At 39.2% G+C, this 27,289-nt stretch overlaps 1 protein-coding gene across 1 annotated transcript in view; it reads right to left on the bottom strand.

Annotated features, from left to right (window-relative positions):
* Positions 1 to 26,810, bottom strand: part of PHEX (phosphate regulating endopeptidase homolog X-linked) — a 103,824-nt gene extending 77,014 nt beyond the window's left edge. Inside the window, exons 1-5 of the mRNA XM_015621659.3 lie at positions 24,207 to 26,810; positions 19,982 to 20,050; positions 18,706 to 18,867; positions 2,856 to 2,942; positions 1,580 to 1,806 (exon numbers count right to left, since the gene is read on the bottom strand). Coding sequence (XP_015477145.1) covers positions 1,580 to 1,806; positions 2,856 to 2,942; positions 18,706 to 18,867; positions 19,982 to 20,050; positions 24,207 to 24,318 — 657 coding nt within the window. The 5' untranslated portion in view covers positions 24,319 to 26,810. The remainder of the gene's footprint in view (positions 1 to 1,579; positions 1,807 to 2,855; positions 2,943 to 18,705; positions 18,868 to 19,981; positions 20,051 to 24,206) is intronic.
* Positions 26,811 to 27,289: the final 479 nt, after the last annotated feature.

Below are 27,289 nucleotides of genomic sequence, written 5' to 3' on the forward strand. Positions count from 1 at the left end.
TGTTAACCAACTGCTTCAGCACTCATGGGGAAAAAAAAAAAAAGATAATGCTGAATGCTGAACAAAGTTTTATTTGGAGTTTCCACTTCTTTCAGGATCCATTGATGATTTTGCAATGCTGAACAAAGAGAATTTTGCAATAAACCCATTTTCACAAGTAGATTGAAATAATCTGTGGTATATCTACACCCAAGGGAATTTGTTAAAACATGGACAAAGTAGAGCACTAGCTGATGCATTCTGCATATCAAGGTCCAAATCAAATTAACATCAGAATACCCTACAGAATAATATGTTATTCACAGCATGTGGAGCTTCAGTTAGATATTTAATTCCTAGGCACCCCTAAGCATAGTGAATGAAGGTACTGCTGGTTATAAATCATTTCCAAGAGACCAGCAGTGAGGATGCCCAGCCATTTGCTGACAGGTGACTTGAACTGAAATATTATGACAGGAGATACCCAAATAAACATCTCCCTGATTCTACTGCTTCAGTTCTTTTGAGTCTCCAGCTCAAAATTGACAGGATCTCAACAGCATCATAGCAGAATGACATCTTTAATACAGCAAACTGATGATCTGCTGTTGATTATCCAGGAAAATGTCCTAGAGATGGGAAAAAGTTACTCTTCGACTTTATGCCAGTTAAATACCTCAGTCAAAAGACATATGGAGAACTGACATCCACTCCAGTACTGCCACAGTCCCTAAATACAGTATATTCTTGGCTACATTCCTACATACAGACAAGACATTAGCAAAATAAGGATCATAGGTCCTGTTTTGCTGTGATGAATGCCATCATAACATTCTCATTTTTTCCTTCTCTCTTGCCTTCATGGATTATTTTCTTGTAGCCATGGAGGGAGGGTCTGCTCTGGCTACTCATCTGAAGTTCTTAAACAACAATGCATTTGGCCCAGGCACTCAGTCTTGCCACAGTTATACAATTATATCTGGAGTTTTGTCAGACTAAAGGGAAGCAACATTTTTGAGTCTTTTTCTTATTAAAATGTTGTGTAATGCCATGCACAGTTAACAAATTAGTAATGTTTTGGTCTAAAAGCAATAGCATTTCAGGAAAAAGGTGAATTCTCTTATTTCATGTTTAAAAGCACAAGAGATAAATCTGTGCTGTGAGGTGCTGTAAAAGCACCAGATTAAGTGTTTCCATCTCAAGAAAAACAGGTCAAGTTCAAAGTATCTGCTACTTATGTCCCATTTTTCATCCTCACAGACAAAAAAAGCATTCTTCATGCAACTGATGAGTCATAAGCAGCACACAGAATTAGATATTGACTTCCTATTCTCATGCACATAGGCCCTGGCTATTGGTCTACTGGGACATTTTTTTTTTTTTTTTTCCATTTGAAAGAAGAAAACCTGTACAGAAATAATTTTCAATAGCATGTGGTTGCTAGTGGCTTCTACATTCCCATAAACTGGCACCTATATACATGTGTAAGCCAGTAGATAATAACAAAAATCAAATGTAAACTTTGGTATGTAAATGTATTTTTTAAAAAGAGACCATAAAAGACCATGCAAAGTACCCTGTTAGAAATGCTGTACTGTACCTTCAGGATGTAGCGATTGGAGATTTTGTCATCAGCAGCCACGTACAAACGGATGAAGACAGAGCTGCTGTATTGGCCACGAAGAGTTGCCAAGGCTTGGACTAAGCTGAACCTCCTTTCTGACCACAGTCCTTCAGGTCCAATATTGGATTCCAGCACAGGCCAGCGGAAAGGTGAATGTTTCAGTATACTTAACAGTGGTTTCACATCGGCTTTTTCAATTTTATCTGAAATGTCAAAGTGTGACAACAATTACATTCCAGACAATTCAAGTCCAGCTGCAGCCACACAAGACAAAGATTTATTGGCATCGATTGACTTCCAGGCAAGGCAATCACAATAGCTGAAACTCAAAGCCTCTGCTCTCCCTGTGAGCACAGCAGCCTAGAAGTCCAACCCTGTTTATCTGTATCAAGAACGAGAGAGGCAAGTCAGTGCCTTTCAAAAAAGGCAAATATTGGAATTAGGTAAATTTTAAAAAAACAAAAACACTCCTTGCAGGAACTAGCATAGAAAGATTACTGTTTTTGGGGAGGGGGGTTATTGCTCATAATCAAAACTAGCTGGACAGCATCTGGGCCACCAAGGCTGTAGAGCAGGCTGTCTCACTTGCTGGCACTCAGACGGGCCATGCTGGAAGAAAAATGTGCAGAAAATGAATCCTGAAAAAGTCAGAAGGAAAAAGGGGACTTCCAAGCCTTCTTTCACCTCTGTATCTACCTAAGATAGTGACGTGTGCTGAATTACTGTACATTACCTTACAGCAGCATTTACAAACTGAGGAAAGGCACTCTGCAAATGTGGCTAACTTGCTTGACATGCAGATACCAAAGCTAAAGAGTCCAGAGCTGTCTATACCCAGCCCTGGGGAAGTGTTTTGATTAAACAGATTCAGAGAAATGTAGAACATAATGAGCAACAGGTTCTTGAAAATATCAGTATGAGAATTTCATCAGAGGGTTCCTCTGATTTACTAACCCCAGGCACTAACTCTACAACCCTGAAGCACAGTTTAACATCCTTTCACACAGATAAATATCTCTTCGCGGTTCTGACAAGTAAAGGTTTCTCTAAAACTGACTTCTTGTGCCTGGGTGTATCTCGGTCTCAAAAGCCAGCTTCAGATGTGTAAAAGACCCTCTGCATTCAGTTGAATCCGTATCAGCAAAATCCATGCATCTGCACAGAGCTTCACAGAGCTCTGCAGAGAGATAAAAAGCCTGCCTTTATAAATGTAGGGAATGCATCTATGGCCTCTTCAAATCAACCCACTTACTCTCATTCATGCAGGATGCATAAAGGATCTTGGCCTTCTGTACAGCTTCACTGTCTCGTCTTTTGCTGATGGGTTTCTCTAGCAGTGCTGAAAAAAACATATAATTTTTTTCAATACTTTGGAAATGTAGACACTGTTTGCCTGTTTCAGCATTTGGTATAATCATAGCATTTGTTTAATTAAGTATGAGGCTCCATGTGTACTTTCTTAAGCAGTAGTACAGACATAATTGCACATTTTCAATCCCCAACTGAGAAGGATTTTTAATTTTTTTATTTTAAAGAGAACTGATATAAAGCCAAATGACAGATGCAGCTTGTTACTCATCCTCACAACCAGCTACCCTCAGCAAACTGAGGTGACAGGCAGTCGTGGGGTGAGGGTGGGAAGCAACACACAGAGCAGGGAGTCAGGAATTTTTTCAAGTGGCTCAGCTTCTGGTGCTGGTACATTATGAAATCAGGACCTAACGGAGGTTACAGGATCCCTGGAGCACGCTGTAAATCAGCCACGATGCAGCTGCAACTGCGAAGTACTGTGGCTAAATGTAGAGGCAGCTGAGCTTCAGAGAGATCTGTCAGCTCAGGTATTGCACAGCATAAGCACTTCCACGGCCAAGAGGAGCAGGTGACTCTGGAGCACAGCACAGGAGCAGGGCTGGCAAACTCTGCTGGACCTCATCTGGTTTTTCAGGACCCAAGCAGGTCCTGCACAACCTTGCCTTATTGTTACTGGGACCACTGGAAGGAGTGGCTTTGCTGGTATTAAGTCCCTCCTGTTGTGTGCTCAGCCAGAGCTAAAAAGCCTTGAAAAATTCAAGACTCCCTTCTGTGCACCAAAGTACCACACAGGGCTCTGTGTCTCAAATGAGGAGAGGCAGCACAGTGCAACTGTGCTGAGAAGCATGGCCCACACAAAAGGGGGAACAAAGTGCAACACAAGAGTCCCAGAGGCCTGTGAATGCTGTGAACCACTGAGACTCCGTAACACCAGCATGGCAAGACCAAAGAGCTCCCACACAGAGCTGGATCGGGGTCAATGCAATGTTATTCCTCTGCCAGGACTGGCTGGGGACATGCAGAGTACTGAAGAGATGGTGGTACTGTCATCCAAAAGCAGCACCCTCCTGCAAACAGTGGCAGCTGCTCGCTCTCCAGCCCTGCTCTGTCCAGCAGCTGCCAGAGTCCACCCTGCAATGCCTCCTCTCCTGGGAGGCAAAGGTGGTGTAACTGCTCAGTTCTACAGCTGACAACAGCCTGGGTTTGCACAGCTTCTCTCAGTATTAGGAGCTCACTGCTTGAGGTAGGATTTCAAAGCACTTATTTCCCAAAATTTCCATATCACTCTGATGAACTAGCCATGCTACAACTCTCAGCTATTCCCCACCTGAGCTCATGTGAGCACTCAGGGGACCATAATGCAGACCTCAAACTGTTTATTACTCAAGGAATAGCATAGTGATGACCAAATGACACTCCCTCCAATCCCTTTTCTCCTTAAACAAACAAACAAAAAACCCCATTTCCCAATTCTTTTGCTTAGACCTTAAGAGATTTAATGAGCTTATTGCCTTTTAGTTATAAGATTTTTCCATAAGAATACTTCTGGAGAATCCTCAATCATTTCCCAGTTTATTAAATACGATATAATGCAAATCATCAATATATAAGTTCAGTGTGCACAATTCTTAGCAGCATAATCAGACCTGTTCACATTTTTTAAATGGCATTTTAAAAGAAATTATAAATTAATCCTCTATAAAACTAAGGATGAAAACCTACCCTCCCATTAAAGCCATTGCAATAATTTGTGTCTTTGCACAACCATGAAATTTTGAGGCTAATAAAATCCAACGGCTAAAGCTCAAGAGAGAAACAGATGATAAGAGCCAATAAAGTCAATTCTAGAGATGATGTTAATGGTGTTAAAATCAGACCTGGTGTTTTCCCATCAAACTATGTCATTAATGTGACATCTACCCCCACCTCACTACTGCAGAGAGCGAGGTGGGGTAGATGCTGCCAACTTGATCAGAATTCCTTTATGAAGACAATTCTCAGTTCTGATAACAAAAAATCCAGTGATCAAACATGAAAGACTTAATAAGATGATTGAATCCTGTGGACACTGAAATAGGGGATGTGATCCATGGATGGTCTTTAGGCTATGGAAGTTTCCCAGCCTTAACCTCAAGTTTTCAGAAAGATTTAGAAGCTCAAACCTGGATCACTACTCACATCCACATGATTTCTACATTAGCTAATATAAAATCCAAATACAAGATTTAGGAATTTGCTTCTTATTTAGCTCACAAATACATATGGTTTTTACATGTCCCTCAGTATTTAAATTCTTAAAGATGAATAGCAAGAAAAAGCAAGAATAGCAAGGGAAGGCAGGAAGCACAGCATACTGATCGAAGATATATGTAATCAATCAGTCTAGAGGTTGTTTGTCCATGGAAAGAAAGTCACTACTGTGATTGAAATCAATGTAGGCCCATCAAGCTCTCTTTAAATTAGCAGTATTGGGTCCTGTGAGTAGCCTGGCCACAGCTGCAGGCCCTGACAAACCCACTCCATACAGAGTGTATCTGTCCACATGGGTCGATGCACGCTGCTCTCTACAGGGCAGCCTTTGGGAGGGCTGCAGCTCAATGTCTGCTCTCCCAGGACTCTGCAAGCTGAACAAACCTGCCCCAGGACCATCCCACACTCTCTGAGCAGTGCTTCACCTCCTGACACATGACATGGATTTCAGGCTCTCATCTACAGTAAGGGAAATCCCAGCCAGTGACACACAGAGAGCGAATTCAGCCCCTCTGAAAACATTCACCTGAACTATAGTTGTCTGAGAGAAGAATTGTCTTTCCACTTTGAAAAACCGTAATAGCTTCAAATATTTTCTGTTTTGATGGCAAAATGTAAGCAAAACCTATGTTGTCTTTCAAGGGATAGGAATAGGAAGACCACCAAAGATCAGTTAATGTTGCACCTCATAAGATACCGCAGATTTCCTGTTTAGTTTTTTACTTTGTCTTTCCAAGGTCCAGCTGTCACACCTCACTAAGGAATTGTGTGCATTTGTACAAATCCATTGAGACCTTCAGTCTGATAGGCTTTCCTTAAGCAGTTTCCTTAAACTCTGATCTAATTAGGGAGATCAGGGATACCAACATTTTGACTAGAATGGCTCACTTAGCACTGAGAAGGACACTAAGCTTGTTCTTGAAGCTGTCTTGCTTGCTTGCTGTTTTCTTATTTCAGACTAAAAGTTCTAATTCTTTAAAACAATCTTCCATCTTAGGACACTGAGGTTTTATCTCTAAAGAATAATTGTTAAATATAAATAATTTTGATCAGATTAGGAAATGCACATCACTCCAACAAAATTGAAAATACACCCTTAAAATAATAGCTCATTTTTCAGCTCTCAATTGAATGATACAGCACTAGGCATAGAATAGAAATCTGGCTGCAGAAGTTAAAAAGAAACCACATTCCAAGCTGATTTCCAGGCATCTGAAAAAGCACAGAATTTTTATTAACATCAACCAAGATTTAACAATTTATTGCTGCTACCTAGTTATACCACTAGCCTGCCAGCAAAGCAGGATATCATAACCAAAAATCACCAGGACAAACAAAGTGAACCAGCATAGCTTTAAGCCAGCTGAATATGCAGTTTGGATCCCATTTCCTTAACCAAAAATCAAGTATATGGTTGAAAGGCTTTTTTAGCAAAACAGCTCTTTTTCAGTTATATCTTTCACTTTCTTCACTTTTAAATTATTTCCAAAGTCATTCTCTTAGGGATAAAAAAATATTTGGGTCTCTATCACTGACCTCAGCACCTCATTGTTAATGTTTCCATATGCACAGGATGTCTAAATGCAAGATTTATGTTTCCCTTCACATAAAACTTAGTTATGGCAAGTGTTATCACCTATTAGCAATTCCACTCCACAGTGCTATAGTAATATATCTCATTAAGCAGCTACCACTTGCACAGTCAGAAACTGGCTGAAGGTGTACACAATATCCTAAACTTCCTGAGGTTGGAAATGGCTTCATCATTCATTTTCTTGTACCAAGTAGCTGAGGGTGCAGAAGTTCCCATTGCAGTCAAGGTTCTTGAACTTCTGTCACGCCAGGTCAGGCAGGTTGGCATCATTGCACTCCCTGACTCTCATATAAAACACAAAGACTCAGGATCACCAGAAAAAAAACACTCCATAGCTGGGAGTGATCTTCACTTGTCTGAACTGGAGATGCTCAGATATACAGCCAAGGAAAAAGGCACAGCTTGGGGGTGGGGAGCTGGGAAGGGAAGGAAGAGAGTTCATATTGAGTTGCCCTCACACAGTTCTTTTTCAGGGCAAGAGGGCTAAAAAAAGGCCAGCTTCCTGTGGTTCACTACCCTCGAGTAAATAGCAATCATCTGTTGTTAAAAGTGAGAGCAAGGCACATTACAAAGTTAGCTTTGCAAGTGTGTTTATTTAACTGCATACTATTCTAAAGCTGCTAAGGATAGTCCTGTGGTTAAGTGTTACCTTTAATCTTACTTTCCATTTCCAGCCCTTGTTGATTTTCCAGCCCACTGTCTTGCACAGCTTTCCTTGGCTTTCAACCACCATATTTTATTTCTGGTGCCAAGAAATCCCATACCTTTCCTGCTTCTGACTTGGACTGCTTGAAAAAGCATTGTAAAACCAGATTTGCAGAGAAAAGAAACACACATGCCATTTATTCAGATTAGAAATATTGATTAAATTTATCAGTGTCCTGATCAGATTGTATATATATTGTACCCTATCAGACAGTTTTCTATATATATGTAGCTGTGTTGAAATCCTGAGAAGTACTGTGTTATTCATGAGGCTTATTTCCTATTCTAGTGAGAAAAATGAAAGTTTTCTCTGCACTTTACAAACATAGATGTAGAGAAGTTATTGTGTTAGTAAAGACAGTAGCATTTTTTCTATTAGTTTGTCTTCTTTTCCTTTTACAAACATTTACTCTTTGTGGAAAATGCAAGCTCAAGTGTTTGCACAGTGATATCTGACAATGACCTGAAATATATTATCATGCTTTGTATCTTGAAGAAAAACAAGTCCATGTGCAAACATCCCCCAGTGAATATGCTTGGACTGTAAACAAAACAAGAATTCTACAAGAACCCCAAGGGACATCTCATTTCCTGGAAAGTTGCAACCCTGAAGGAGTGAAAAGCTAGAAGCAGACAAATAATTCAGCATGAACTCCCAGGGCAATGCTAGAACAGACAGGAGTCTTGGACTGCAAAACCAGAGAAGTATCAAAGTGGGGAGATGATCTTGGTGTGTACACAGGCTGGTGAGACAGACTGGAACACAGCCTGCCCTTCAGCTGTCTGAATTGTAAAAACAATCTTGGACAGTTGGACAGAGTGCAGAAAAATATCAAAACAATTGGGTTTTTTCTTTGGAGGGTCTGGTTTGAGAAATAGAAGGGAGGGACAAAAAATACATGCAATGAAGGAACATCATTTTTCTCACAAGAGATGTGAAAGGGTGATGGGATCACAACATCAAGACACCTTTAGAAAACACTTGGTGCCAGAGAGGTCTTTAGTGTATTGAGAAAAGGCACAAAGAAAGCCAGCTCTTGAACAATGATGACAAATTCAGCAGTGACAGTGATTAACCACTGGAACCAGCAACCAGAGGAGATTGTGGCTTCTCTGTCCCTTACTATTTTAAGACCTCATGCTTTTTTGGGAGATAAACTTAGCCCCAAAGCCAATTATGTTTTATCCCAGTGCAAGCTACTGAGCTGCACCACAGGGGTAATGTAATTGTCTGTGACACAAAAAAGGTCATAGGAAATAATTTAGTGGTTACTCCTGCAATTGCACTCTATACATTTAGGATACAGATATCAAAGCACTCTTAGACATAACAGACCAAGGAGACACAGCCATTATCCATTGTTGCAGATAAAGAAAGTGAGCCACAGATTGCTCCTTATCTAACTCATGTCAGAGTCCTAGTGATTAGAATAGTGCTCCTTTATGAGCATAAAGCTTGCAGAACTTGATCCACACACTCAAAGAGCTTGATCCTTTGGAGACAGTGAATGCCCCTCAGCCCCTTTAACTTCAGAGACAGTGGGAGTTGCTTGGCATTGCCCAGGTGATGGTTAGTACTAAATTGAAAGCAGCTTTTAATGATCTTTTTTTTGGGATCAGACTCAGAAAGCAGTCCAAGGCCTTACACATTCAGCAGGTTCATTTGCAAATACCCAATGACAGAGAATTTCTCTTTCAATACTTGACCAATAAAGACTCTGCTAGTCACCCTCCCCTCACTATGCTTTACAGCTGCAAGAAGTGAGTTTCTTAACTGATGAGAAGAATAATTAAAAGAGCTGTTCCCATCTCCAGCTATCAGTGACAGCCTTGGTTTCCTCCCTAAGTTAGCACTATGATGTGCTACCTCTGTGAAAAAACAAAACCTAAGTTACCATTCGGAAAATTGCAGATGATCCTCTGATGCCAGCAGCAGGTTCTTTTAAGGATATTTTGTGAAGGATTACCTCTTAAATGTAGAGAAAAATCTTCTCAAACTTTGGTTGGCGTTTAGCAATCAAACCAAATACACAACACAGGTGTAGAATGTCATTCCCTGAGGTCCCTGAACTATAAGATAATTATGATTAATCTAGTCCTCCTTAAGAATATCTAACACTTAATTCCCATATTTTCTTCATGCTTAAGAGGTATGGCAAAAGAGTTCCTGAAAAGTAACCTCTAAAACCCAACTGCACTTGTGCCCCTGGGGTTGTTTAGCACTCCAACAGCAGCACGAAAGCATCGCCCTCTCTTTGAACTCTCAGCACACTGGATTTCAGAAGTCAAGGTCAGTATGGTTCACAGAGCAAAGATTTGGCCAGGATGCCAAAGGGCACACAAAAATCTTTAAAACCACACTGCTGTTACAGACATCACAGCCAGACAAATGTACAGTCTGAAGCAACATGAGCTTACACATTCCAAGAGTGATCATTTCAGAATGGTTTGGGACCAGCTGACATTCATTTAGAGTATCTGGTTTCCAATTCCTCCCTTTCAGAGTCCAAAGTGAAGGAGAGCTGGCAGTGCTAAGTTTCATTGTGCCTATGAAGGACACAATGTTCTACCCTAAAATAAAAACTCTGGCCACAGCATATAAAATTATACACAAGACTTCTGACATCATTTGACCAATGGTAACATTCCTGTCTTGACACATGAAAATAAGAATTCAATTAGACTGCAACATTCCAGGTTACAAAATTTATTCTCATTAGTTTGGAAAAGGGACTCATAGCTGGAATGGGGTCTAAAGGGGAGAGTGAAGAATATTGTATATATACATACATACATATATTTATATATGTGTGTATATGTGTGTGTATGTTCTAAAAGGAAGTGACAGACTTGATTGATATTTCAAGCTGAACATATTTCTTGGGAACAAGACAAGTATCATCAAGCTAAGATTATTCTTAGAGTTAAATCTGTTCCTTCACAGCACTCTTTTGAAAAAGACATGGACATCTGCTGCAGGACACAACATTTAATGTTTCAGTACAACTTTATCTCATTTAGCAGGTTAATAGCACAGGTCAAACTCCCACGTGAATGCACCTGCCCAGCTTCCATTTCAGAATTGTTTTAAATTTGAAGCCTTGGAAGAAGAGCAAAGCAAGATCTTGCCTGCCTGGAAAATACCACAGAGATAAATCTCAGTGGATGTGCAGATGCCTGCTTACAGTTCTCATATGGCACTCAAATACATCATTTCAAGGACTCATTAAATTTCTTTATGCCTTTAAAACACAAGTTCTGCTGAGAACATCTCCTGATAGGCAGTTTATGTGTACAAAATCACTTCTTTCCTCTAGTAGCAATTGATAGCAATATTTGGTTTCTGAGGTTTCCCTAAAATATGAGCTAATCTAAATTTATTTCTTTTTTGTGAACTATTAGTTCTGCTAATTGCTCTGCAGTGTTTCTTGCTAGTTCAGCTATCTTATACACAGTCTGACATGCGCAGTCTAGAGTCATCTTCCCCATCAGACACTTTATTAGAAGTGAACTGCAAATTATTGGTTTTCAAATAAAAAATTGTTTCCAGAAGTCCAAAATATGAAACTACACAGACTAAAGATAAAATTTTTACTCCCTCACAAATAAACAAACAAAAAATAAATGAAAAATTTTCTCACCACCATAAATAAATAATTGCTAAATTGTTACTGACATTAAGGCTCTTCTTCCCTTTCTTTGTGCATTGGTGGCTGTAAACAATTCTCAGTTTCAGAGCACAGGAATGGAAGCAATCCAAGCCTGATGCAGTACAAAATATATTTAATTGCATTTTATAAATACCTATTTTGAGTTTCTAATGAATTATAGATTTCTCTACTGTTTGCTAAATATGTATATGGGAGAACAAACTAGCATCAAAAGCCTGTAAAAATCTTTCTCCATATGCTTAAAACTATCCTTGCCTAATTAAAGCTTTTTACGTTGAGTGTCTAAAGTAAATTAAAATAGCAAATCGATACACTTTTCTGGTGCTTATAATGCAGTTTTTAAATTTTTACAAAGCATACTTTACTTCCACTTTCATGTCTTTTGCATTCCCATATTAACAAGCCTTCTACTACTTTCTTACCTTTTTTCACTCAGTTCCCCATTGCTAATAATCAGATCACCAGAATCATTTTACTGGAGTACATAAATTCTTGAAATAATCACTCAAAGCAAATTTCATAATGGCAAACCCCTTGTTCACACAGGAATATGAAACAATGCAGAGCACTGGACTATTTTTCCATTGCCCTACACCTGCTGTATTGTATATTCCCACTTCTTTGGAAGGAAGTACCACCCAGGATGTCAATGGATGGGGCCATTTTTGGAAGGCCTTGTTTTGGCTTACATAGTCTCAGATATGCCTTAGACATTAAATATAAAATTTTCCATATTTTCAAAGCAGTAACTAGCTTGTTTGGGTATTTTTCTTTAATGAAACTACCAGTGTATTCTGCAGCTCCAGGAATTCATTCCTCAGAATGGTCCTTAGGCCTGCCTTGTTTTGACAAACTGTGTCTCCCTCCTCCCTTGTTTTATTTTGTGAGCTGAGGGGATCGGATGGGTTGCTGGCTGGTTGGTGAGGGGGGGGGTGGAATTCAGTTTGTTTACTTCTGTTTTCATTGTTTTGGTTTTTGGGAGGGGGGTTGGGCGAGGTTGTTTGGTTTTGGGGTGTTGTTTTGGTGGGGGTTTTTTCGCTTGGTTGGGTTTTTTTAAGGGTATTTAATCAAGACACCAGTTATCAATTCAGGAAACTATCTTTTGTATTTGATACAATTGATGTCCATCAGCCAATTTCTTGATGGTAGCATTCGTCTCACCATGGATGGAGCAGTGACTCTTGAAATTAACAGCCCCTCATTATTAATTCTTCTGATATTCCAATGGAACATTTAAATCATGAATTAATTTTGCACTCATGGATGTAATTAATATGAATATGTATTTCCACAGGAATTAATGAAAATCTAGTAATTAATGAATTCATGTAGGTTCTAGTTCCCAAGGAACATAAACCAAGTAAAACAAACAAATATTCCCAAATACCAATTCCATTAAAGTATTTAGACAAATAAACCCAACTAATATACTGACATTTTAGGGTTCCCTCTCTCCCCTTGAAAAGAAATGCCTCAATTCTTTCCTTGAATATCCATTTTAGCAATATGGAAGTTCTCATGGAAATAGCATTCACACAGCTGTGCTTACATAAATGCTTCCTAGTGCTGTTCAGTGCCCTAATACACAGCACATTTCCGAAACGGAAAAGTTGTTTGTTTACAGTTTCAGCATTTTGTAAATTCTCTGAGTTTGTATATCAAAAGATAAGCCCATTATGTGAGTTCCTCCAAAAGTCAACATAACTGTACACAAACTGTGACCAAACCAAAAATCAGTTTATAAGGAGGTGAGAGCTTCTGTTCATAAATTTAATTTCAATAATAAATTTTATTATTTTGATTAGAATTACCCTCTTCCCTGCCCTGCCCCTCTGGCCTCCTAGTATTTCACTTTAGGGGATAACACACTATGTCATTATAAGTTTATGTAAAAGATTTTAAACCACATTTACACTAGAAGATTGTACATTTCCCAATTGTTACAATATAGCTGGAGCTCCATACTGAATGGCAGCATTACATTTACTTCATTGCAATAATACTTTCAACATGTTCTTGTGGAAAATTTTTTTGTCAAAAAAGGGATTCAGATGTCATGGATTGCTCTGCCTTCCAAGGTATCAGTCCTCAATCTGTAAAATTACCCACTCATACACAGCCATTAAAATTTTTGAAATTCAGTATCTGCAAGTATAAATTATATATATATCATACAAACCCCAGGCAAATTTAGGGGAAATACATGCCAGATGTGGAACAGGAGTGAGCAGGATGCCCCACTGTGGTTCTGGCTGAAGGCTCAGAGGAGGATGCCATTCTAGTCTCCAAAGCAGGGAGATGCTGTGGGAATCCTGTGGCTCAGTTACTGTGCTGCCTTTAAACCTCATTTAGGAACCAAAATTGTCTCTTCTCTGTACTCATGGTTTTCCAAAATCACCCATTATAAACACAGTTTTCATTCTGAGCAGCCACAAAGCCTGGAAAAAGTCCTGGCTTCTCCACTTTTGATTTAGGTATTCCATTCTACCAAAAAGCTACTAACATCTTGCCTGGAGAGATTTACCTGACTTGTGCCACCTATGTTTTTATTTACATTCAGACAAATGAGACACTTATAAGCCTTAAATAAGCCACAGGAAAGATCTGGATCACCGCAGTGTCTGTACCATGGAAAAGAGACCCTTTTATTGCAAAAAAAACCAAGCAAAGCATAAAGTTCTATTGCTTTTTTCTGCTTTCTTGTTATTCAAGAGCAATATATTGGAGGCAAAACCATAAATATCCTCTTTTATTTTAATTTCTGCTGGTATTCTGCCTCATACTTGGGATAGCTCTCAAAAAACTCAAATAACTTTGAAGGAAACAAATCACAAAAGGTCAGCTAATATGGAAACCTGGGGATGAGTGTCAGCAGCTGCATTCAGATTTCATGGGACACATCCAAATTATCCCAGTGGTCTCAGCTGAGCACCAGTTGAATGATAGCAAAAAAAACTCAGCCCTAAAAGAGTTGTATGGCACAGGATCCTCTGTGCAGGACAGTGACCACTCAACAGCAACAACAACTGGTCAACACCAACTCCTGGGGTCAGTCTGAAAGGGTATCTTATAGTCAGACAGCATAAATTTCCAAAGAGATATTTTTACTTACTGGTTTTACTTATAAAGAATTTATTTCCCAAAGGAAATCATTGCAGATTATCTTGGGAAAAGTTGCCTACGCTGCCATGATATTTTGTTTGCTGTCTGTCTCATGTTCCTCAGAAACCCACACACCATATCCTTCTAAAGGGCCTCCATTTCTTTCTGTTTACCACATTGGAAATTCCTTATTTTAAACTGACTGACATTCAGAAAACAGCCATACTACAAAGCTTAGCACAGTAAATCAGCTTGAAGTAGGTGTCTCACTGGACCAGGAACAGTATGATGACTTAATTTGTAAACTGGTTTCCACAGTCATAAATTAAATTTAAAAGGTCTGGAAGACATGTTCACAAATGATCCACATAATTTAAATCAGCTCCTTTTCAGTGCTGAGATTTAGGAATGTTTGTGGAGTTTTGCTTTGTTGTTCTTATTTTAAGTTATTGCTTCCTGCATGGTCACTCAGAGAAAGAAAAAAATAAGGCAGCAGTATACAACTGTACTTCATACTTCAGAGAAAGGAAGTTTCTGTGTTCACGACCAACATTCACCACAGGTAATAAGCACTGAATTACGTGTCTCGGACTTCCAGCTCTGAACTGTTCACAAAAAGCCACTTATCAGTGGCAAGGCAGAAGTACTCCTAAAACTTAAACGGAAGTCATCAAAACAAAATGGAAAAATTCATCAAGAGCACAGATAGCTTTGCAGGAAATATTATGGTAAGTGGAAAAACATTTAGTAACTCATAGAGTTACTGCAATCTTGACCTCAGATAAGGGAGAAGCTGTTGCAGTTTGAGATTGCTTCTGTTCATACAACACAGGCCACAGCCAAATGATTCCATTTTGAAAGACTCCAAGGAGTTCCTCATCAGAGGCCTATTGGGGCACGAGGAGCGTTTGCTCTTAACCAACGTGAGGTACTTTTTAACATGTCTGTGGTGTAGCTGAAGAGGAATGGCTGGCCTCAGGTCAGGGACAATCTGGTCCAGCCAGGAATGGTTAAGGGGAAGTAGTTGTACCTCAGTCCTCTCCAGGAAAGTTCTATAAGGAACAGTTCTATAAGAAATTTTAACCTAAATATTACATGTCCCTTAACCTAGATTTGGGTCATAACCCAAACCACAAGCCTCTGCTTTTGAGATATTTTTGGCTCTCTACAATTACCTTCTTTACATTCCTCCGTGATGCCTGAAATCCTGCTGAAAGATTTCACATACAAGAAAAGATCTACCACTGCTTTCTCCAGGCTAGAACTTTATTTCTTTTGTATAGCCAAAAGATCAAAGCGAGTTACACATGTGGTTTGTGGATTCCTCTGAGCGCAGAAATATAAACCCAAGTGACCCTCAAACAACGTATGGAAAAGAAACTAAAGGGGAAATGATGATATGATTTTAGCTTGAATGCATCTTAAGGCAGCTAGAGAAACATATGGGAGGATTATATATATATTCCTACCCCATTATAAACACAAATCTTAAAAAAAAAAGTATTTTTAACTATCACATTTTGCAGATCTAGAAGAACCCCAAAATTAATGTTTCTAATCCTGATCCTTTAATCAACCAGAGATATGCAGACAAAAAAATCTACCACCCAGTAGATCTTAGCTATTTTCCATTGACCTACTACCATTTCTTCTCTTTGGAATTCCCTATTAAGGCACCTAAAACAGTCACCAATACAGAAAATGTTCTCCCCTTTTTTGAAGCTGACACCTGCAAAGTTGTTTGCTCTTGCGAGCCTCAAAAAAGCTCCAAAACCCCCCAAAACACACACACAAAAAAAAACCACAAAAAAAGAAAATGAAACAAAACACAAACAAAACACGCACACACAAAAAGAAACTAAGAAACAAACTAAACAAACAAAAAGCCAAACTGACCAAACAAATAAACTGCAAACAAACCAAAACACCAAACCCAAAGGAAATTGAAAAAAATGCTTTGTTCTCGAAGCTTGTTCTCAAGCCCACTAACACCTAATGCAGGGCTCAGTACATTACATTACGCAGCTACAACTACTTTTTTTTTGGTAAAACCAAATTAACTCTTACACTTAATACCCATTATCTACTGGAAGATCATCTTCTGTAGCAATTGCTCCTGAACAAAAAAAATTAAGCTTCCAGAATACTGAAGATACACTTGCACAACCTGTGTAACAGGTCTTTGCTCAAAATCCCTTTCTCCGGAGCAGGAGCAGGCTCAGGAATATTTGGGGACCAGAAAACAGATTAGATGTCCAGATAGTTTATTTTAAGTAGCATATTTTTTTAATATATAGCCCGAATAAATGTTTCCATCTATATCATACCATTAAAGAAAATCAAACATGAAAAATGTGTCTTTCTGGCCAAGCCACGTTATCATGTTAAGATTAATAGTTTTCCTTTATATGGTAAGTATTTCAGAGCATAGAACTTGCATAATAACCAGGTCTTTAAAGACTGAGGCTTTTTTAATCTACTGAATGTCAAACATGGGATATTTACCATGTGGTACAAAGTTCCACTAAGTGTTCTTGAGAAAGGGGAGATAAAATTTGCTTCCAAGGTCTATTCAGCCCTATAACTGTTTTTCTAGACAGGAGTTCTTCCTCTTGCTAAAACTTCTGCTTGCAAGGTTGTGGTCATATACAAATTAATAAGTCAGTGTTGAGCTAATAGATTGAAATAACTCAAGAGAAAACACAAATATACCTAGAGGCTGAAGTTATGCTTGTTATTTCAGCTACCAACACTTTCCATTTTCCTTTTATTTTATTTATAAAGAATATATTTTGTAAAGTTCATGAAGTAAAAAGTTAAGGAGGAGATGGCAAATGTTATATTAAAAACATTCCTGTACACCAACCAGCATTTCACATCTTTGTCCCTGTCTGTGCCAAGGGCTTTCTATTAAATAATTTTGTATAAACTCCCTTTATCTGATATGGTCTCTCCATTAAGGAAATACTTCCCACTTGGATGTTTCTTTCTCAGTCTTGCATTTTTTCTAGCTATGTATTGGCAACTTCTAAAGGGACTGGAGAAAGAAAACCAAATAAAAATCTGGCTTAGCATGATGTCCTTGATTAGGACCCGTAAAAAGAGGAAATTAAGGATGACAGTGACAGCTTGCTACTCTATATTCAATTAAGACTGGCCTCTTTGTGGCTATGGTTCATGCAGGATGTGCAGTTATCTAATACAGCCCAATTCTAGCAGCAGAACAATTAGAATGCAGAGCATAACTTAACTTAAAACAGGCTCTGGCAGTATTTTTTTCCTTTCCATGTGACATATTCAGCAGACTTTATGTAGAAGTCTTGAGATCATATACTATGCTGAAAATGAAAACTCATATTCTGAGCCCAAATGCAGCTTTTAAAATACTTAATGATGTGAAAATGGAATACAATAAGACTGAAGAAAGCAATTGGAGAAGGGCTTTGGTGCCTACACAAAAACCAAAGAAAAATAAGTGCTGTATTTAAGCATTAAATCCTAAAGCTGACTTCTGTTCTGTCGTGAGCTCAAGCCAGGCTCTTACATCAATTAATATGTCAATTATGTACTGAAGGTGGGGAAAGCTCAACAACCACCAACAGTATTAAATCTTTCATGTCTCCCTTTTTTTGAATGACTCACCTCTAGCCATGACTGTAAGAATCTGGCAAGTTTTTCCTACCTAACAATAATCATCACCCTTTCTCCCCAGCTGGTCTGCAGGGCTTCCTGGCGAGGTAGCCACACTGCAGAATATAGCCCAAAGACAAGTCACATGCAGACTAAAATACCTTTCTTCCTACACATTTCCACCCTGGGGCTATTTTTCCCTCCAGAAACACATTCTTAAGCAACTTTTCTGTTTCACTGATGATAGCTCAGGTACTTCAGTGGCAGCCTGAACGGCAGTGGGAAGGAAACCCAATAGCCAAACAACCTCCATCTCCGGAAGCCTGAGAATTGCCTCTGCTGAGGGCTAATTGAGTGTACTGGAAAATATCACTCTGGTTTGGCCTTATTATATTTTGCTGCTGTTGGCCACTGTCAGAGACAGCTTGCTGCCCTGGACTGATGATTGATTTGGGAACATTCTTACATGTGTGTGCTGACCTCCTTCACTCTGGTTTAACCATCTGCTGTAGAGGGGAAAGAGCTTAATCCCCTCATCTTTTCATTTTGGTATGATCAGTATAATTTCATCCCTTCATTCTTAACTGGTAGAACTACCAAAATTCACAGAAGTTCTATTCTTCATCCCAAATTCACTTTATGTTAAATTCAGCATCTCTCAATGTGATTTTCAATTTTTAAAAAAAAGAGAAAAATATACTTAAAAGAGAACATCAAGTCAGGTTGTTGGATGTTATCCAGTGATGAGAACTGTGGAGATTTTTGATCATCTCAAACCCAGCCAATTAACAAGCTACAGTGAGAAGCCAACCAAATACTTTTAGAAATTATCTATTTACCCTTTAGTTTGAGGTCCACATTGTGTCGCAGCCAGGGATAAACACCATAATTGGACATATCTTCAGGAATAGGGTTATTATATATCCAGCCATCACATGCAAATCGATAGAAGTTCTCACACGGATCTACAGATTGATTTATCTTGCTCAGGATGCCAGCAGCTGTTAAAAAGACACACATAGATTTTGTGGAACACTTTTTTGTAAATAGAGAATTACAGAAGGCTACAGTCCAGAAGAGATTATTAATGAGAAACAAACAAACAAAAAAGACAAAATATCTGCAATGAATCTCCTTGAGTGCCATACAGCAACAATGACTGAACTTAGCACTACATGAACATGAGCTGCTGGAGCAAGACACCTGAAGACAGGCTCTCCATTGTTACCACGGTAGAATTAATTGCCTGAGGAATTTAACAGTGATACATATTAATGTAGTAGATTGTGATTAGCATTTCAGTAACTAAGCAGTGTTTACCTCTAGCTGAATACTGCACAAGAAAACAAATCAAATTCTGATCTACCATACATTGGAAAATATAATTGTATTTTGTGTCTGCTTCCTTTACCAGTTACTATTGTCAGTGAAAGAGAGATGGTAAGAGAGAGATCAGTCTGACAAGCCCAAGACTCGGTAGCTTTTTGGTTCCTAATCACAAAATCATAGAATAGTTTGGGTTGGGAGGAACCCTTAAAGATCACCTAGTCCAACCTTCTGCAATAAGTAGGGACATCATCAAATTGACCAGGTTGCTCAGAGTCCTATCTAACATGACCTTGAATACCTCCAAAATGGAGCATCCACCACTCTCATGATAAAAATCTTCTTCCATATACCAAGTCTGAATCTATCCTCTTTTAATTTAAAATCATATAAAGTGTGTGCCAGATCTGGTACAAAAACATCTCTGTGCTTAACAATTCACTTGCTAGTTTTCTGATAACTGGAAAGGAAGCAATAAAATATATCTGAAGGTTTAGACATTCAACATATTTTTTCCTATTTAAAAAAAAAAAGTCGACCTATGAGGAACTTTGAGTCAACCTAGTTAGACCAGTATTAGACCAAACTAAAACATTAATTTTAATTGTACAAAATAAACAAAACTGAAGCAACTTGAACAGTGACTTTTTAAAAAGTTTGGGGCTGTTATTCTTTCTCCCTCATTAATGAAGCTGAGTAAAATGCATAATGGGAAAAATTAAACTGTATAAATATCTCATTAACATACTATAATCATGATATAATTGAGAGAATAAAATTACTGCTTACCAGCTTCAATGCATTCTGCAGTCAAACAGTACTGTTGCTTCGGATGAAACTTTATAAGACCTTGGCTAACTGCAAAATGGAAAACCATAATGAGATCATTTGCAATGAATTTTGACAACTGCAGCCAAATGTTGTGTACTTGATTGTTCCAGTATCAGTGCAGCCTCTGGTCCCAGTACCCCTCTGACTGCAATGATTTAAAGCACTTAGAATGTATATTAAGTAAATATTTAGAATGTTCATTATGTAAATACTGCAGCTTATACAAATATTTTTCTCCTCCTAGTCCTGCTTTCTCCTTTCCCCTCTTTGCTCACAAGCAGCACACAGAAAGGGCTGTCTCTGCACAGTGCCTGGAGCTGCATCACTTCAGCCCTTCTCACAGACAGTGAGCACCAGCATGATACAAACAATCCAGCATCGCTATCATCCTCCAGAGCTTGGAAACACAGGAGAATAGAATGGCTTGAGTTAGAAGGGACCTTAAAGATCCTCTAATTCCAATGCTCTGCCATGGGCAGGGACCTTCCACTCGACCAGTTTGCTCCTTCCATGGTTGGAAATGCCACATGGAGCAGTCTCATCACTCTCTGGAGGGTTTCCATGGCTCCCCTGAGCTGCGGGGCTCACACTGCCCTGCAGCAGCACTGCGCTGCCCAGCACAGCCCAGCCCAGCCCAGCCCCAGCAGGACACTCCCAGGGCCTCCTTATTCCAGCCTGGAGCAAAGCAGATTGCAATGGACACAAGGATAGCTGTGCTTTGTAAGGCACAGCCCAGTTTCAGTCTGAACTGTCTCCCAAAAGTATTGTGAATTTTGCTTCCAACAGCCTTGCCAAGAAGAACTATGAAATTGACGGTTAATTTTGCTCATCTTTTAAAAACATGTATTACAACTTCAACTGAAATTTAAGCACAGGAATTGCTAATTTCAGACACTGCTCTCAGGCAGCAAATATGCAGATAATTGATACTTGGGATTAGGAAGGGAGAATCCCAAGGGATAGGTGAAATAGTTCTCACTAGATGTGTTCAGTAGGCATAAAGAAATGTCTCATTATATCCATTACCTTAATAACAGTCCATGGTAAAAATAAAAAAAAAATCAAATAACACTGAACAAAAAAACCCAACAATGAAATATCTTATGGTGCCACCGCTTTAACAGAGCTGATAGTGATAAAGCAATTTCTGCTGTAGTTATATGTTGTTCAATAGTGATAGAAAAATGTGAAATATCATTTCAGCCCAGGAAAATTTTTTAACAAAAAGTTCTAAAGCTAGAATTGAATATAAAGCTGATCATCTCTTCCAGTCTCACAGTTTTAATAGCAATTAATGACAGAAATAGCTAGTTTTCAATCTAAATTTCTCAGAAAATAGGAATATAAAACCATTTCTGGACAGCTTCTCCAAAGCTTGCATTGGTTTAGTGAAACACAACACCTCAAACACCTTTGTAAATTAGCCAAGAAATACACAAGATTTTGAGGCATACAAAGTTTATAATTGGAATACTGAAGAACATGATAAAATAGAGAAGTGAAGATCTCCAGAATATGATTTTGAGCCACTACAAAGATGAACTACAAATAATGGATAATGTCCCCTTTAATTAAGTGTTGCACTCCTCCCAGCTCACCTTTTTCCCTGCTTAGAATTTAGCCCTTTAGAATTCATCCAGGTCTTGAATGTTTGCTAAACTTTTTTTCTTAACAAAGCAGAGAAAGGAGGGAAAAGACATAATTTCATTCTTTATCTGTAGCAGCCCCTGTGTTTTTAATACTGATAAATAAAAGCAAAATACATTTCAACTGGGAAACTTACAATTTTATCATTAGAACAAATTTTTGGCAGTAACATTTTCATTTTAAGTAACAGCTAATTTTGACAGGAAAAAAAATTAACATTTTTGTTCTCTCGCCTTTTTATTGTTAAGATAATTAATCATGATATTCTTACTTGAAGTCATAGCCCTCAGCATCCCAGCCTCTTCCTTGATAAGCTTGTTTCCATATTCTTTAGCAAATACACACCACAAATGAGTTTTAAAAAAAGTAAATCTATAAGGGAAAAGAGATACAAATGTACAGAAGCAAATAATGTGAATGTTTCCTGTGATGTGAGAAGCCTAAAGGACTACCAAGTCAGGAGGAGAGGCTCTCAAATTGAGATTCAAAGCTGCCTGACTTCTCAGCCAAGGGAACTGGAGAGCAATCTGTTTCCTCCAAGGAGGAGGTGGCTCCTGTTCTGTCACAGCCCCAGCTCCTACCAGAGTCACAGGCAGGACCCCAGCAGTGCTGAGCCCCTGCCCTGCAGCTCCCCACTGAAATCACAGTGAGATCACAGCCAGCTCGAGCAAGGAACAGTAAATTACAATACCTGATTCTCCCACATCCTCCTTAGACTTGTAGGAGCTATGAGAAGAAAGCAGGAGAAAACTACATTTCACTCCTCAAGCTGGAAAATTTTTTTCAGGTGTACCAGAAACAGCAAATTTTGCAGACTAAATGAAAACTGAAGAAAAAATAATGTCTTGAGGTGCCTGAAATGCTTCAAATGGACAGAAAAAGTTATGTCCATTTCTACAGTTTAATAAAACTAAAAAAATTAGTTTTTTTAAAAAAAGCTCAAGCTTACAAACAAACCATGACTTACACGTCACAATGAAGTGTGGAAACATCTAATTGAAAAAATATTAAACTAAAACAATTTAACTTCTTGGTCCTTTAGGTTGAAAATTTCAGACAATTTCCAAACAAATCCTAAAAGCATTTTGGTTGACCCAAGGCCAGAATTTTTACTCAGCAGTTATGCCAATGAAAATTTTGACACTGAATCTATGCCTACAGAACATGCCACAGGCACACTTGGAAAACTGTTGGCAAGAATTAATATATTTCCTTGAATTTTTAACACCTGGCCTATGGACACGGCAGTTCTGTCTCTGAGAAGCTGTGATGGTAAATGTCTATTTCTTTTATTGCTCTAAGCAATAAACAAACAAACCTAGTGCAGGCAAAAAGAAATAAGGTCTCTCCACTATTACTCCCTGGTGTTTATACTGCATTCTTTAAGTGAAAAACTTTTTTTTTTCATCTTGAAATTTGAAGACTCAAACTCGCTCATGGTTATAAAAAGTTTTATTGACTTTAATGGGATCACTAATACAGAAGTTATTTGCCTGCAAATGTTGCAGAAATTGCTACAGAGCAGAAAAACTCTAACCAAGAGTGATCCTGGTGCTTTAAATATTCTATAGAAAACCTTACATTGTTTTCTATATTGTGACTATAAACAAAGCAGTCCTTTCAAACAAGACCATAAAGGATTGGAGGAAAGAAAAAAATATGCTTAGAGGCAACGTTTCCACCAATCTAGGGAAATCTGTGTTGGTCTAAAGAAACAAAAAGTTGAGCTGAATTGTTCTCAAAGAGGATCAAACTCTGTGAAGTTCTTACAAGATACAACACAGCTTCCTCTTTGGTTGGAGCTTCTAGGCATATTTATACTTCTACACATAATTTCAGAAGTGCAGGCATATGCTTTCAAGTGTTATTCTAATAAAACCAATCTACAGATAATTTCAAATCTGGGCGAGGAAAAACAAATTCCTTCTCTGTTGCATCTAGTTACAGTTTATATATCTTATGAAAATATTTCAATTTCATACTAGATGCACTTTTTATGACTTTTGTAAAGGCAACTTTGCAATTCATCACAGAACAGAAAGATCTAAAAAACATGCACACATATGCACTATTGAAGCCTTCTACAGGAATTTTAGTCAAGCCCTAAATGAAAACCAAATGAAGGAAAACCCAAAAGATTCCATAAAATGTGAGCACTACACAGATTCATTTTCAGGAAACACAGAATATTACTCCACATTGGTCACAACCAGAGAATCCGTAATCAGCATAATCTCACCTGTTTCCCTCCATCCTGTGAAAGAACCCAGTTCTGGTCAGAACACATTCAACTGAGTATCCAAATTTAAATTCAGCATTCAAAACGTTACAGGAGCTCACATTGCATTTCCCAGCTCCAGGATTCCCACAAGAACTCCTTTACTGAAACATATCCCTTTCAGGATAAATATAAAAAAGGGGGAAAGAAAAAGAGCCTGAGATTTTCCCCAGAAGACACTGTGAGGCACAAACACTGGCACCCAGCAGACAGCCTGGGAAGGGCTGTGCTCAGGTTAGTGTCAATGCTTTCACTTACCCAAGAAAAGAGCGGTGCCAAGCACAACAGTGCCACTCACAAAGACACCGAGGGCGATCCGAGTGGCTTTGCTGGCTGCTCCCCTGGCCTCGGGGACGTTCTCTCCTTCCATCAGGATCGCTTGGGACGTACTTGCTCTCGCAGAAGTCTGGTTTTCCCCTGCTGCTCTTGTGTCAGTGTTTCAACTGTTCACAAACTGTGCCCATGAGCTCTCCTCCTCCTCCTCTCTCCTATTTAAAACTCCAGGTTTCTGTCATGAACCATTTCCTAGGCACTTCCTGCTCTCCCCCTCTCAAAGCAAAATCACATGTAAGATAGTAGCTGTCTCCTATGTTTTGCTCTGCCCAGGAGGAGGAAAGGCAAGCGGTGGCCACAGTTTGTGCAGCCCTTGCTGCCTGTAGAGCCTCTATGAGCCAAGCGCTCAGCAGTCCCCCTTATCAGGGGTTCCGAACACGAGCATTTCACAACGTCGCTGAACAGATGTTTTAACTATTCAAAGAGCTGCACACCCTCTCCAATCAAAGCAGGATTGCTGACAACTTCTACAAACACAAGTCTGATGGAAGGTTTTCTTTTTTCTTCTTGCACTTATTTAAAAAGACTAATTATCTGCTGACTAAAGTTTTCTCTTTTTAAACCATTGCTGCTGCATCATTTGGCTTCACCAGAAGAGGTACCCACTCAGCAGACAAATCCCTTTTTAAAGCTTCCTAAGAACTCTTAGAATATCATGTAGCATTTTATTTTGGGAATTTGGTATGTGACACTGTGTGCCAAAAATCACAGTCGAGCAGCACAAAGCAATAATCAGCACAACCTACAGTAAGAGTCCTGATCTAAAAGCTAGATCTGTTTTTTCCAAGCAATATATTTCAGTCCTTGCTGGTACACAACACATTTTAAAAGATGATCCTATGCTTCCAAGTCAAGTACTACTATGAGCTTAGTGGAAAAGTATCTATTTGGCACTTTAAGATGGTGGGGGATTATAAAAATAATCTTATTTATATGGATTTCTCAGTGGAGTAGACTTAATAGTCCTCTCTCCATGTAGCAAACTTTCTCCATTCATCAAGTAAAAAAATTAGCCATTTCAGGGTGAATTCTCTGAGCTGAGTGTGACATTCAGCCCTCTGAGGAGCTCTTGCTTTCTCAAGAGCTGGACTCTCATACAAAACATAAGGGTGCAGGGAGAGGTATCTCTATGCTCATGCTCTCAACAACAGTTTATGTCCCTGAGTTACTTACTTTTATGGGGACCTAAAAGTCAGCCCCCAACCATCCTGATAAAATGTTGCACAAGTAGAGAGAAGAAAGACATACACGTGTCACAAAATGTGTGTGATGGCAGTTACCAGTTTGGAGACTGAAACCTTTTTCCATATGAGCACCTGCGCACAAGTTGTCCCAGATGTCACATGGACATAAAGGGGAACCCCACTCTATCTAGAAGAAGAATTTAAGTTTGAAGGTCCTGAAATCGTCACTTCTCAGCCTCCTTTACTGCCTTGCTGGGGTCCTGCAAACGAAATGCCCTCAGTTCTTATTCCTGTGCCTCTTCACCAGGAAGCTCCAAGAGGGCATTCTCATTTCTGCTAGGTGCAGAACAAGGAAAAAACATTTGCTCCTTTTCACCCGCCTATTGTCCCACATGTAACCCATGATTTTGACATCCATCAGCTGAGGCAGGAGATGGAAGTGATCCTGCAGAACCAGGAGGACCACATGCCTCCCAGTACAAAAATTCCCACTCAGGCATGGAGGACTCCATGGGTGTGAGGAGATATCTGGTTATAAGAAATACTCAACCAAGACTGTTACCAGCACAACTTTTGGAAGGTATTTGTGTGACATTGGTGCAATTGAGTCCTCGTATCAGAAATCACTATGATCTCAAAGGGGCTGTCAAAAGGGCAGGGTATTGACCCAGAAAATGCATGGCCATGGTGCAATCTCAACACTTAATCCAGTGTCCCTGATCCAAACGCTGAGTAAACCTCAGAAGGACCTCTTGACAAGTATTTGCTGTTTGATTGTTTTTCCTCTGAACCCAAACACTACAAATGCTGAGCTATTAGACCTATTCATTCTGTCAGCTTTATGTCACCCCAACCAACATTGTATTATCATATGCTTACTCAATTCCCCCATAATTTCTAAATTTCAGTTCTTCCCCCTTGAGAAGTACTATACTTGAGTATGTACTAAGTATATGTTCTATCAATCTTTCACTAGCAGGATTTTGCTTTCATCAAGTGCTGCATATAGGTAAAGCCTTATAAAATAAGGACCTTGTTACCCTTGTAAAATCATGGCTCAGGCCTGCTACTTAGGCTAAGTAGAAGGGAGCTGTGGGAGAGTGACTCAGCTGGAATAGGGGTAGAGAGACACGAGAGATGTGCTGTGTGACTGGCACATGCCCATGTCATGGTGTATGGTGGTTGGTTGACTTGGGCTTGTTGTGCCTTAAAACTATGTAAACTAATAACTGGCTAACAGCTTTAAAAGGCCTGTTTTTTTGCAATAAAGGGGCTCTCCTTTGCACTGCCTGGGGACCCAACTTCACCACGACTGATCTCTTTCTAGGACAACATCAATCCAAAAACCAAGAACAGCTTTCCACAGACAAATTAGCAACCAGTTATTTCTCTCTGGAAATCTGTGTCAGGGAAGAGAGAGAAAGGAAAGATAGAGAAGGAGCAGGGAGAAGCAGGACAATTAATTGCCCTCTCCTAAACACAGAAGGTGAGGGCTATGGGAACACGGAGCAACCCCAAAAAAATCCAGCAAGCTCCAGCTATAGGCGTCCTCTGGTGAATCTGCTCCAAGCAGCACCTAATCCTTGTGGCAAGAAAAATCACAAATCAGCTGCCAGCAACAGAATGACTTTTCCATGTTTGGGTTTGTGGGCTTATTTACACTGTGGCACAGTATAAAGTGTCCTTCCCTCTGGCTGCAGAGCCTGCCTGTAGTCAATAACCCGAAGCTGGTTTCTCCAGCATGCACAGAACTATGAAATTACAGCTAAACCATAAACAGATGCAGGCAACAGCTGCAGAGGTCAATTTCTGGCAGAGTTTGAA

The sequence above is a fragment of the Parus major genome, chromosome 1, assembly GCF_001522545.3.
Source record: "Parus major isolate Abel chromosome 1, Parus_major1.1, whole genome shotgun sequence".
NCBI lineage: Eukaryota > Metazoa > Chordata > Aves > Passeriformes > Paridae > Parus > Parus major.